Source organism: Carassius gibelio, chromosome A16, assembly GCF_023724105.1.
Source record: "Carassius gibelio isolate Cgi1373 ecotype wild population from Czech Republic chromosome A16, carGib1.2-hapl.c, whole genome shotgun sequence".
NCBI lineage: Eukaryota > Metazoa > Chordata > Actinopteri > Cypriniformes > Cyprinidae > Carassius > Carassius gibelio.
The window spans coordinates 3,141,114-3,153,690 of NC_068386.1; the positions used below are offsets into that span (position 1 = coordinate 3,141,114).

Genomic DNA, 12,577 nt, shown 5'->3' on the forward strand with positions numbered 1-12,577 from the left:
TGCAAACAAAAAAACTGAATTCTAGGAACTATAGAATCATTCGACTTCTTGTCGCTCATTGTTGTGACGCCTCAGCTAATAAACAAACCATAGAAACCCAGTACTGGTTAAGTAACACAACACCGTCCTCTGCCAGTCGCACAGCGCACTGTCATTGGGCTCTACTGCAGCCACGTCCTGTCAATCATCAGCTAAGCCCCTCCTACCGCCAGCCCCCCTGCACCACTTCCTCTCAATCACTAACCAAGCTCCTCCCACCCCCAAATTTTGACTGTAAACATCCCGCCGAGAGCGCGCGCCATCTTTGTCGGATTCAATGAGAGGAAACGGTTGCTAACTTCTCTCCACAGGAGGGGAGAGAATAGACTTACCGTAATCAACACGGATAACATATTTTGAATGGTACGTGTTGGAAAATGTGTGTTGTTCCGGATAAACATGCTTGTTAAGTGGAATATATGAGCGGGAGGGTGAAATTTGACGCTTGCGTGCTGTTGCTAATCAACAGTTGGCTAATGCTAATTGCTAACGATTGCTTGAAAATAATTCGGCTTTGCAGGTATTGCTAATATTGTAAGTATTATTGGTTTCTAGCTTGTTTTCGTTGTTCGTGAACCAGAAAAAATAAACTCTGTCACTTGCAGCTTAGAAGTAATATAGTTATAGGTTATTTTATGGTTAAGTAGCGCAGCCTGCTAATCAACAACTTAGCCAAACGCTTGGGTGAAAAATTATGTAACTCTTTAATAATGCATTTTCTATATTTCGCGTGTATTCCACCTTTTTGAAAGCTTTGCATGGGATAATACAGCGTTTTGGTGGCGGGCAACTATGTTTTAACGTTACCTCGCTTTTTTACGTTTTAATGTTGATGTAAAGGCGGGCAATCCTTTTAAATGCTATTAATACAGTAATACATCTGACTAGTAAGTTAACTCAACTAAGTGAATAATTTCTACAGCTAAATCTAAACCTGTGTTTTTGGAGTCTTGCACACGATGGTTGGTTGTGCAGTATAAATTATGCATTAAATCATTCTCGTGTATTCTGTATCTCAAAACTAATGAGCTGCCAATGGTTCTTAAAGGGTTAGTTCACCCAAAAATGAAAATTATGTCATTAATGACTCTCATACTGTTCCAAACCGGTAGGACCTCCGTTCATCTTTGGAACACATTTTAAGATATTTTAAGATTTAGTCTAAGAGCTTTCTGTCCCTCCAACGAAAATGTATGTACGGTATAATGTCCATGTCCAGAAAGGTAGTAAAAACATCATCAAAGTAGTCCATGTGACATCAGAGAGTCAGTTAGAACTTGTTGAAGCATCTAAAATACATTTTGGTCCAAAAAAAAATTACAACTTTATTCAGCATTGCCTTCTCTTCCACAACACTGCAGTGACTGCATAGACAGTATACCGTACATACATTTTTAATGGAAGGACAGAAAGCTTTCGGACTATGTCTAAAATATCTTAAATTGTCTTCCGAAGATAAACGAAGGTCTTACGGGTTTGGAACGACATGAGGGTAAGTCAGTAATGACACAATTTTCTTTTTTTTGTGTGAACTAACCCTTTAAATTGCTGCCTAGGTGGTCATCTTCCGGCGCATAGGTTTTGAGACATTACTATGGTCTTAAGTTTTGAACGAATGCTATTGTGTTTCTTTCCAGGTGTAGCAGAGAGATCTCGGGGAGCTTTGACCAGACACCAGGGCAATGTTTTACGCCCACTTTGTCCTCAGTAAACGTGGGCCGCTGGCCAAGATCTGGCTGGCGGCCCATTGGGACAAGAAGCTGACAAAAGCACACGTCTTTGAATGCAACCTGGAGAGCAGCGTGGAAAGCATAATTTCACCAAAGGTACGTCTTTTACGCTGCTGCTTGTTTTCTTTTGGATAGTGTGTGTCAATGCATATGTGAATTCTGTTTTGTTACTGTTAAAATAGGTGAAAATGGCTCTGCGTACATCTGGTCATCTTCTCTTGGGTGTGGTGAGGATCTACCATAGAAAAGCCAAATATCTTCTGGCTGATTGTAATGAAGCGTTTATCAAGATTAAAATGGCTTTCCGCCCAGGTAGTGAAACTGAACGCACATTTTAGTGAAATCTAGAGATTTCAAAGTCACCTGGGTTTGACTGTCTGTATTTATTAGAATGCATTGTGTTTTGTAGGAGTCGTTGATCTGCCAGAAGACAACCGTGAGGCTGCATACAACGCCATCACCTTACCAGAGGAGTTCCACGATTTTGACCAGCCCCTTCCTGATCTGGAGTAAGAAACACTTGACGTCTTCTGTTATTTTTAACACAAAATGTTAAGTGTATGTTAAGCCCTAGGCAGTATATGAAATATTTATATTGTAATTGGTGTCACTTTGCTCGCTGTATACAACCTCACAGTGGTCCTAGAATTTTAAAAACATCTATGTGAAATTCTTCCAGGGTAAATGACTCCTTCTGAGTCTGACTGCGTTTATGATTTATGGATATAATTCCTCTATTTCAGTGATATAGATGTAGCACAGCAGTTCACCCTGAACCAGAGCCGTGTTGAAGAGATCACCATGAGGGAAGAAGTAGGAAACATCAGTCTCATGGCCGACAATGACTTTGGTAAAAACTCAAAAGATTTTCGTTTTTATCAATGTTTCCCAACAGGTCTGAAATATATTTGTGTTGGTTTATTTTCTTTTTTTGTGCACTTCCATTCAAATACATTAATTAGCTATTTTCTATATTAAAACTAGGGGTGCTCTGATAATGATTTTTGAGGCCGATCACAAAAAGCTGTAACATGCAGCTTTTCACTTCACAAGTTAACTGATGAACTGTAGTCTTGTGGATTATTGTGATACTTGGATGCCCCATCTGAGCAGTCTGTGTACTAATTCTAGTGTATTTATTCATTCTAGTGAGTCACCTGATCAATGTTCTACTTATCTTAATGCTGGTAATGTCATATCAGGTGACTTTGGCATGGATGACCGTGAGATAATGAGAGAAGAGAATGCTTTCGAGGTGGACATCATCCATGGATCCTCTGCTGCCACCCTTCTTATGGAAGCTGAGCCTGGTCCCGCTCACCTCCCTGAGAAATCAACCAACCTTGACTATGACGACTTTGGGGACAACAACCTGGAAAACAGTGATGGTGGAATTCTGAGTAAGTTCCAATTAATTTGACTTGTGTAGTGTTTCAAATGATGATGTGATGCTAAACTTTGTGTCTGCTCAATCTCAGTGGAGGATGGTGGTGGTATATTCGATGATCCTCCTACTATCACAGACAGTGTGATGATGCCTCAAGACCACGGCGATGATGACGACGACTTTGATGCTTTTTCTCGTACGTAAATCTGACACAGTTTCTTAGTTATAGCTTGTCTCTATAAAATAACTAGAAATGTGAATTATGCCATATCAAGTTTTTATTGAAATATACAAATCAAGAATTTTTGTGTCTGTGTTAATTGCCTACGTTACAAAATCAAATTTCCTGGAAAATATTTGATATCATCACTGATAACTAAGTAATTTGTTTAATCCAAATCAAATATTTAATATTTCTTGACAACTTCAAAACATTACTTAATCCTACAATTTCAAGCACTTTTTTCAAGATTGTAAAATATTTGGTTACATTTAATGTAAATATTTTACATTTACATTAAGTTAGTGTTTGGCTAAGGGTTAGTTGCTTGTAATTATACATTTTGTACTGTTATTATTATAGTAAGAAAGTAACAAGGATATTGTAAAATAGTGTAATAAACTGGTGTAAGTAACTTATTCTATGATGAATTATTGAGCAAGAAATAAGTATTTGAAATGCATTTAGTTTTTTTGTTGCATTTTTAAACAAATATGAACAGCAAATACAAGTGTGAAGTCTTTTAATCTCATAATGTGTCTAAATGATCATTTCAGCTGCTGTCGGCCCTGACAGTCCAGACTCTGGACCAGTGGAGCCTCTTCCCAACACCACAGACCAGACAGAACAGACCACTCTGGTGCCTAATGAAGACGAAGCTTTTGCTCTGGAACCCATCGACATTACTGGTAAAAATGAACAAAAACATTACATTGAATGATCAAATTTCAAATCTCAGTCTAACAGCTTGTTTCAACTATGTATATTTAGATTTTTGTGGCCTGAATATCTATTAATGCAACACTTGTGATCTGTTCTCAGTGAAAGAGACCAAGGCTAAGAGAAAGAGAAAGCTCATTGTGGACAGTCTGAAGGAGTTGGACAGTAAGACCATCCGCGCTCAGTTGAGTGACTACTCTGATATCGTCACCACGCTGGATTTGGCTCCTCCTACTAAGAAACTGATGATGTGGAAGGAAACTGGGGGTGTAGAGAAGCTGTTCTCATTGCCTGCACAGCCTCTCTGGAACGGCCGACTGCTGAAGGTGATGGTTGATCTCACGTCACTGTAACATCAGTCTCAGGGCTAAAATAAAGGGAAATGCAGGGCAAAAAGTTCTCTGGCACCGGTATGCAGCGTTTGGATTCTGGAAAAATATAGTCCTACATAAAAAAGCTGCGAGGCGAAATGGCCAAAAATATGTTTAACGCATATTTACATAGAAAAAACTAATTAAAAGCAGTGGCGCTTTGTAAACAGCTCAGAGTAATCACGTCATCACCAAAAGAACAATATGATCGCCAGACCAAATTTACTGGGATTTTTTAAAGCGCCCTATTCACACATGATCTCTTGGTAACTTATCTGTAATTTAACGTTCATCTGGGAAAGCATTGTGCATTATCTCACCAGATTTGTTATGTAAATCAATTATAAACCTTTGCAAACACAGGAAAATACATGAACCTGTTTCTAAATGTGACATTTACTATACATCGTGATTTCAAAATAAGTTTCTGAGCTTGCATGTGGCCAAATATTAAGAATAAATTGATTTAAACATAGTTTAATCACACTGTAAAGTGAAACGTCACCAGGCCATTAGCAGCCTCTGCAGGGATTTGTTATAATTCTTGATAACTTTAGTTGGTTATGTTCATATTATGTATTGGCATATTTTAACAGAGTTGTTCAAGAAAACCATGTAATTACTTGGTTTTAATGTTTTATTTGACCTCATCGTTAGTTTATATATAAATAGTCATACTAAAGACTGGCTTTCACTTAGGTCTATTTGTTACAAAAAATATCAGACTACTCAGTTGTTAAAAATAATCAGTAGTTTACTTGATTACCCAAAATATTAATTAGATACAGCCCTAGATTAATTCTATTTTTAATTTGTTATTAAAAGACAAATATTTTGTCATTCAAAATTTCTGAAAAGTAGTATTAATGTATTGCCTCGTTTTAGTGAAACATTTCTTTATTTATATAAGTGTATTGTCACACCCCTAGTGTCGATAAGCAGTGATATAGCTCCTATTTTCCTATTTAATGTCTGAAATAGCTTTCATTCTTAAGGTCAACTATATATTCATGGGGAATAAAATCAGTTTGAATAAAGAAAGCGATAACTTTGCCAAAGTATCCTTTCAAATGTTAAAGATGCCACAGTCATTGTGATATCAATGTGCTGCCCTGCCCCTGGAAATAAGTTTTTTTTTTTTTGCTTTAACCCCTGGAAATGTGTCTGTTGTAGATGTTTACTCGCTGCTTGACTCCACTGGTGCCTGATGAACTGAGGAAGAGGAGGAAGGGAGGAGAGGCCGACAGCCTGGAAGACTTCCTGAAGGAGCTGGAGAACCCAGAAGTGCCTAGAGAAGAGGTGCTGGGTCACAGGAGTGACGTCATTGGTAAGCTCTTGACTTTCTGTTGAGTGGCTATATAAGAAAGACTGCTGTAGCTTAACAGACGGGTTTTCAACTGGGCTCTGGGGACCACAAGTGAGTGAGAGGTGTGAACAAGTAAAATACGTTTAACTGAATAAAAAGTATTCAAGTAATATGGATGTAAAATAGATCTAATAGTACTGTAGTAATTAGAGAACATGATAATGCAATTGAAAATAGAAGTGGGTGAAAATGTTAAATTAAAAAGATTTAAAAATGTTTACAGTGGATAATAACAATATTTTTAAACATATAAAAAACAAAAATAGATTTCAAATACATCTACCTGTAAAGTACGGAGTCGAAAACACATAATGAAATATTTCCCCAAATAATATCTGCTCTGCGTGTGTGTCCACGCTGCGTGTGTGTGAGCACTTTGGATGGGACAAATGCACATCACTAATTCAGAGTATGTGTCACCTTACTTGGCCACATGCCACGTCACTTTCATATTGATGTGTGTTTGTAATTTTGTAATTTATTTAAATATCCATATAGTATTTATTAATGTTCTAGTTTTAGTACAACTTAAGCTTAACAAAAATGGCAATTAGCTGAAATAAGTTTTTTTTTTTTATTATTATTATATACAGTTAACATTATATTTTATTTCAAGTAACAACAACTCAATATTTTTTCTTGGTTTTATGGTTTGTCACAGTCGTTTGAAAGCCTCAAGTGAAAGTCTCCTACTTGTGCACTACAGATCAGACCATCATGGAGGAGCCCAGTATGCTGCAGGCTTCCTCTATGGAGGGCAGCAGAACTGCTCTGGATGAGTCCATGATGCCGCCTCCATCTCGCCCGCGTGGAGCCAAGCGCAAGACACTTGAGAAGGATGCAGCTTTGCCTGTAAGACAACCAGATAATCATTCTGCTTTAAGGGTGTGGAATGAAGCCTAATGGTGCTCAATTGTCATTCCAGCAAATAGGAGTGTTGGATCAGACGCTTCAACCCGTGGATCAGTCAATACTTTCCCAAACGCTCGACATGCCCCAGGTGGATCTTCCTCCTGAGGACAGCACTAACCTCTCGACACTGGTACCAGAGCTGGACCTATTAGATGACAAAAACAAGGAGAAAGACAAGGAAGACAGTGATGAAGAGGTGAGACGTTTGTCACTGACAGGTGGAAGAAAATTCTGCAATTACTATCACATCAAAAAAAAAAAAAAGTTTCATCTTTCATATGTTATTGATAATTGTTCAATGTGCTTTCATCAACAGGGTGAGGAGGGACAAGGAGGAGACCAGGATCAAGAGGAGCGTCGGTGGAACAAGAGAACTCAGCAGATGCTTCACGGTCTTCAGGTTTGTATTTGGACCATGAGATATGTATATGTTCATAAGAAAAGTGTTCAAAGCATGTTTCCTCATTTTCTTCTTTGTTTTGGCAGCGCGTGGTGGCTAAAACTGGAGCCCAGTCCATCAGTCTGCTCGAGCTGTGCAAAAACAACAACAACAAACAGGCTGCGGCCAAGTTTTACAGCTTCCTGGTGCTGAAGAAACAGCAGGCCATCGAGCTGACGCAGACCGAGCCGTACAGTGACATTATCGCCACGCCAGGACCGCGGTTCCATATTGTATAGATGCATACTCTTTATTATTTTATTTTTTTGTAGTTGTATTTAATAGTTCTGTTTTGCTACTGTTGCTTTTTGTATCAGTTTTTGTCCTTTGGGGCCAATTTTAAAGGAGATCATGAAGACATCGTACCTACAAAGGTGTTATTTGGTAGTACATGTTGGACCTCCATATTGTCAAAACCATTGGAATTTTTCAGTTTCACTAATTGCTTTTTTTTCTTCCATTGTTCTGTTTTTATTTTCCTTCATAAGCGTTATCCCAGTAAGTTTACATTTGTAGTAGAGTTAGTTATGTGTACATTTTAACTTTTTAATAATGTCACATTTAAGAGACAAAGGTTTATTTTTTTGAAACCCAAGTGGATTTAACAACCCAATAGTTCAATGTTTTGTATCTCTCTTTTAATGGCAATTATGATTTTTAAAGATTTGTTAAACTCCTGCATACAATTGGAATTTTTATGCACTTGTGATTAAATTTTGATACTGATTTGAATGTTTTTCATCTGACCATTTTTCTTTAGTATTTTTATTGATTGGGATCTATGGTGTTTAACAAAAACCATAGAGCCTTTTTTATTTATTTTTTTTAAAGCGTTTTTCAGAAAGAGCAACAGAAAAAATATTTTTTTAATTGACGACAACAAATGAACAAATAACAAGCTGCAATATGGAATTAACTGTACTGTGAGGTTGAGTTACCACCTGAAGAGCATACATAATTTTTTTTTGGTGTGTGTGTTTGAGAGTGAACAATGGACAGTTCTTATGTAGACTGTTTAAGTGAATACTAATTAAGTTGGCCATATTTCACTCACACAGATAATCGCTTATTTACATCATGTCTATGCTTGTTTACTACGTTATAATGAGAGGATTCGTGAGTTTGTGGAACTGGAAAAAAGAAAACCTGGAAGATTCCTCTGATTAGCTGCAAGAACACTTTCTAAATCTGAAACCCGGTCTTGTGGTGTGTAGGCATAATGCAAATGGGTTTTGTGTTATTAATTAGTTTATCTAAAATGTTAAATTCTTTATTGGTGTCATGGTTCAAACGAAGTTTGTAAAAGTATGGAATTTGATTTAAGTGGTTTCCAGGTCTGGAAAAATATGAGTGGGATAAGAAATATTAGTAGGAATATTGAAAAATATTAGTCTTTCCAGATTGCTGTGCCTATTTGGTTTTCTATAAATCAAAATATTTTATTGTACAATAAGTTTAATCACGGCAGCTGTTTAGTGATTCTTTAGTGATTGTCAAAGGTGCACTTTTTCATTTAGCAAATATGCAGGTTATATTGCATTTTTTTTTTTTTTTTCGCAGGATCAGTGGCGGCTCTAGACAAATTTTACTAGGGGGGCCAAGGAGGGGCCAGTGTTTAACCAAAGGGGCACATTAAAAATGGCAACATATTTTATTTAAATGTAATGCAAATAAATACAAAAAGTAATTCTTGAAAAAATCTACACAGTAATTTTACACAATCTAAAGATGTTAATAAAAACAAATTACTATTAGTACTCTTATAAAATTCAATCAGGCAATCATTTCACAATTTAATATTTATATATGAATGTCAAGAATTCAGAAGTGTATATATTTATAATGCTTACACTACACAGAAATAATATACAATTCAATTATGTTTATTTTAAATGTATTGTGCAGGCTAAAAATATAATAAGCTTTTAATAATCTTTCAGTGCGCAAAACCATGGTAATATGAAACGCTTCAAAACTGAGCTCACAAAGTGATTTTAAGTATTCATAGTCAAATCCATGTTGAAGTGTTCAATGGATTTTTGTTGCAGTGTGTCTTTCCAGTAAAACAAAAAAAGCATGATGCAAATGCAAATGCAAAAAAAAGTCCTCAAGACGTTGAACCAGAAGAGTTGGGCTTTTTGCTCCACGATTGTTTATTTACAGCACAGCAGACAAATGTGAACCACACACCAAACAAGGTATTGTAAGTACATGGCCATGTACTCACACTCTGAATTTAACTCACACAATGATCGGAAATGTTTGCTTTTCTACAGATCAAGAAAAAAATAACTATAAAATTAGAGCTCTCTTTCATAATACCTAATTGGAATAGCGTTGTGGAGAATATACCTTGGGAGAAAGTATGGACCTTGTCTCATAGATAACTGCTTACCAACAAAGTAAAATAAATAACATTTAAGTTATTTCACAAATGTTACCCAACTAAAGTTAGACATTGACGCGAGTTGCTGTTTTTGTCATTCTTCTGAAGAAGTCTTCATTCATTTATTTTGGCAATGCTTCTACACTGAAAAATTTTGGTCAGACTTTTTGCCATTTATTAAGTGTTATTTTGTAAGTGACTTCTCTTTGTTTTCATTTGGATTGTTTGACCATTCAAAAGAGAATACTTGAAAATATTACATAATTAATTTATGTTTCCTGTTGGCTAAATTTCACATTTAGCTATAAACAAAAGTTTACTGGCTATAAAACTCTTTTTTTATTATTCAAATTGGACTTAGACAAGTATGTGGAAACTATACCACATCCCAACTTCAGAGCGGGTTCGCGAATCATTTGAGTCATCGTAATCATTTGCGTCATCTGAGTCAAATCGCGACTTCAGAACGGGTTCGCGAATCATTTGCGTCAGATCGGGACTTCAAAGCGGGTTCGTGAATCATTTGAGTCAGATCGGGACTTCAGAGCGGGTTCGTGAATCATTTGAGTCAGATCGGGACTTCAGAGCGGGTTCGCGAATCATTTGAGTCAAATCATGACTTCAGAGCGGTTTCGCGAATCATTTGAGTCAGATCGGGACTTCAGAGCGGGTTCGCGAATCATTTGAGTCAGATCGGGACTTCAGAGCGGGTTCGCGAATCATTTGAGTCAGATCGGGACTTCAGAGCGGGTTCGCGAATCATTTGAGTCAGATCGGGACTTCAGAGCGGGTTCGCGAATCATTTGAGTCAGATCGGGACTTCAGAGCGGGTTCGTGAATCATTTGAGTCAAATAATGACTTCAGAGCGAGTTCGCGAATCATTTGAGTCAGATCGGGACTTCAGAGCGGGTTCGCGAATCATTTGAGTCAGATCGGGACTTCAGAGCGGGTTCGTGAATCATTTGAGTCAAATAATGACTTCAGAGCGGGTTCGCGAATCATTTGAGTCATCGTAATCATTTGCGTCATCTGAGTCAAATCGCGACTTCAGAACGGGTTCGCAAATCATTTGCGTCAGATCGGGACTTCAAAGCGGGTTCGTGAATCATTTGAGTCAGATCGGGACTTCAGAGCGGGTTCGTGAATCATTTGAGTCAGATCGGGACTTCAGAGCGGGTTCGCGAATCATTTGAGTCAAATCATGACTTCAGAGCGGTTTCGCGAATCATTTGAGTCAGATCGGGACTTCAGAGCGGGTTCGCGAATCATTTGAGTCAGATCGGGACTTCAGAGCGGGTTCGCGAATCATTTGAGTCAGATCGGGACTTCAGAGCGGGTTCGCGAATCATTTGAGTCAGATCGGGACTTCAGAGCGGGTTCGCGAATCATTTGAGTCAGATCGGGACTTCAGAGCGGGTTCGTGAATCATTTGAGTCAAATAATGACTTCAGAGCGAGTTCGCGAATCATTTGAGTCAGATCGGGACTTCAGAGCGGGTTCGCGAATCATTTGAGTCAGATCGGGACTTCAGAGCGGGTTCGTGAATCATTTGAGTCAAATAATGACTTCAGAGCGGGTTCGCGAATCATTTGAGTCAGATCGGGACTTCAGAGCGGGTTCGTGAATCATTTGAGTCAAATAATGACTTCAGAGCGGGTTCGCGAATCAGCTTTTTTCATTCACGTATGTGATCAAAATAAAAGTCATTTTATGCAAATCCACAGACTTTTTATCTACAGATCAAGCATTATAATTGTGAGTATATAATATTGGAGAGAGTTTTACCATGCATCCTGCTGTAAATGGACGAGGTGCGTGCCATTTGATTAGTGAATGGAGAATGATTGACAGCCACAGAGGAGGGAAAACAAGGTTTCCGTAAACTTTAATTTAATGATGTAAATAGTCTATTGTCCATAACATTAAGCTATGGAATTGCTTCAGATGACCAAGTCACCCAAACTGATGTGAAAAATACGCGATGTTTGCATCCATGAATATGATTAAGTCCCTAAGTGTTTGGGTGCGCTGCACTAATTTACCTGTGTAGAACGTTGCGTCACATTAGTTCCGCTTTTGGTACTCGCCCGTAAAATCATATTACTTTTTATTTTTTCCAGCACGGGGGTGGCCAGGGACATGTCTACAGAGGCACGGGCCTCCCTAGGCCTCTGTGTAGAACCGCCACTGCTCAGGATATTATTAGCACCACATTACATAGACATGACATTTTTTTTGGTTCGATTATATTTAATCCATTTGCAGAATTATCAATATTCTTTGTAGCCATCCCACAATGCAATGTTATTTTTAATTATTTGAAAACAAAAACACTAAATATTTTTTTTTCCGTTTGCGTGACGATAACTGCAGCATAATGACGGTTGACATCAATATACCACTGTTTCAAACGTTTACTTTTGCGTAATATCTATTGTTTAAAATGATTATGGTTAATAGTATGCAGTATGCACTGCTCACTACGCAGTAGTCCAGTAACTACTCTATTTTAAATACAGCCAATGCGCTGTATGTGGTCAGTTAACTTCTAGTGTGAGCTGCTAAATTATTATGTGATTAATATCGCAATGCAGTATTCGTGCTTTTAATTTTAGGACAAAAACGTCAGAATAACTAATTTAGGTCGATAAATCGCGACTCTTATTTTGACAAGGTAAAGGTCTTCTTCTTAAGTTTTCACACAGGAAGTAGTCGCGTCGTTCCGGATAAAGCTTCTTGCATGTGCTTTGGCCCTTTCCTTCTTCATCAGACAATGGCCAGCCGTAAAGAATCCGCTGCTTCTGGCTCCAGTCCGCTGGAGACCCCGGTGAAACAGATCCAGATCGATGGGCTGGTGAGTGCTTATGTTTAGTTTGTCGGAGACTCGTGTTGTGTTCAGCTGGAGGTTGTAGGTGAAGCTCAGCCTTCACTGTATCAAAGAAGCGCGCTGAAAATATGGGCGCAGCTAATCTGAAGAAATAAAGCATATACATGAACCCAAATAGG

General features: G+C 37.9%; 2 protein-coding genes across 2 annotated transcripts in view; both read left to right on the forward strand.

Moving 5' to 3' along the window:
• Positions 1 to 247: 247 nt before the first annotated feature.
• Positions 248 to 7,916, forward strand: LOC128031069 (double-strand-break repair protein rad21 homolog A-like). Its single transcript, XM_052619285.1, has 14 exons — positions 248 to 402; positions 1,677 to 1,865; positions 1,952 to 2,081; positions 2,179 to 2,278; positions 2,513 to 2,619; positions 2,972 to 3,169; positions 3,248 to 3,352; positions 3,934 to 4,065; positions 4,199 to 4,422; positions 5,641 to 5,794; positions 6,540 to 6,685; positions 6,759 to 6,941; positions 7,062 to 7,145; positions 7,232 to 7,916. The coding sequence occupies exons 2-14, from the start codon at positions 1,722 to 1,724 to the stop codon at positions 7,421 to 7,423; spliced, it is 1,899 nt and encodes a 632-aa protein (XP_052475245.1). The 5' UTR covers positions 248 to 402; positions 1,677 to 1,721; the 3' UTR covers positions 7,424 to 7,916.
• Positions 7,917 to 12,256: 4,340 nt separating this feature from the next.
• Positions 12,257 to 12,577, forward strand: part of LOC128030717 (eukaryotic translation initiation factor 3 subunit H-A-like) — a 48,652-nt gene continuing 48,331 nt past the window's right edge. The window contains exon 1 of the mRNA XM_052618578.1: positions 12,257 to 12,425. Coding sequence (XP_052474538.1) covers positions 12,312 to 12,425 — 114 coding nt within the window. The 5' untranslated portion in view covers positions 12,257 to 12,311. The remainder of the gene's footprint in view (positions 12,426 to 12,577) is intronic.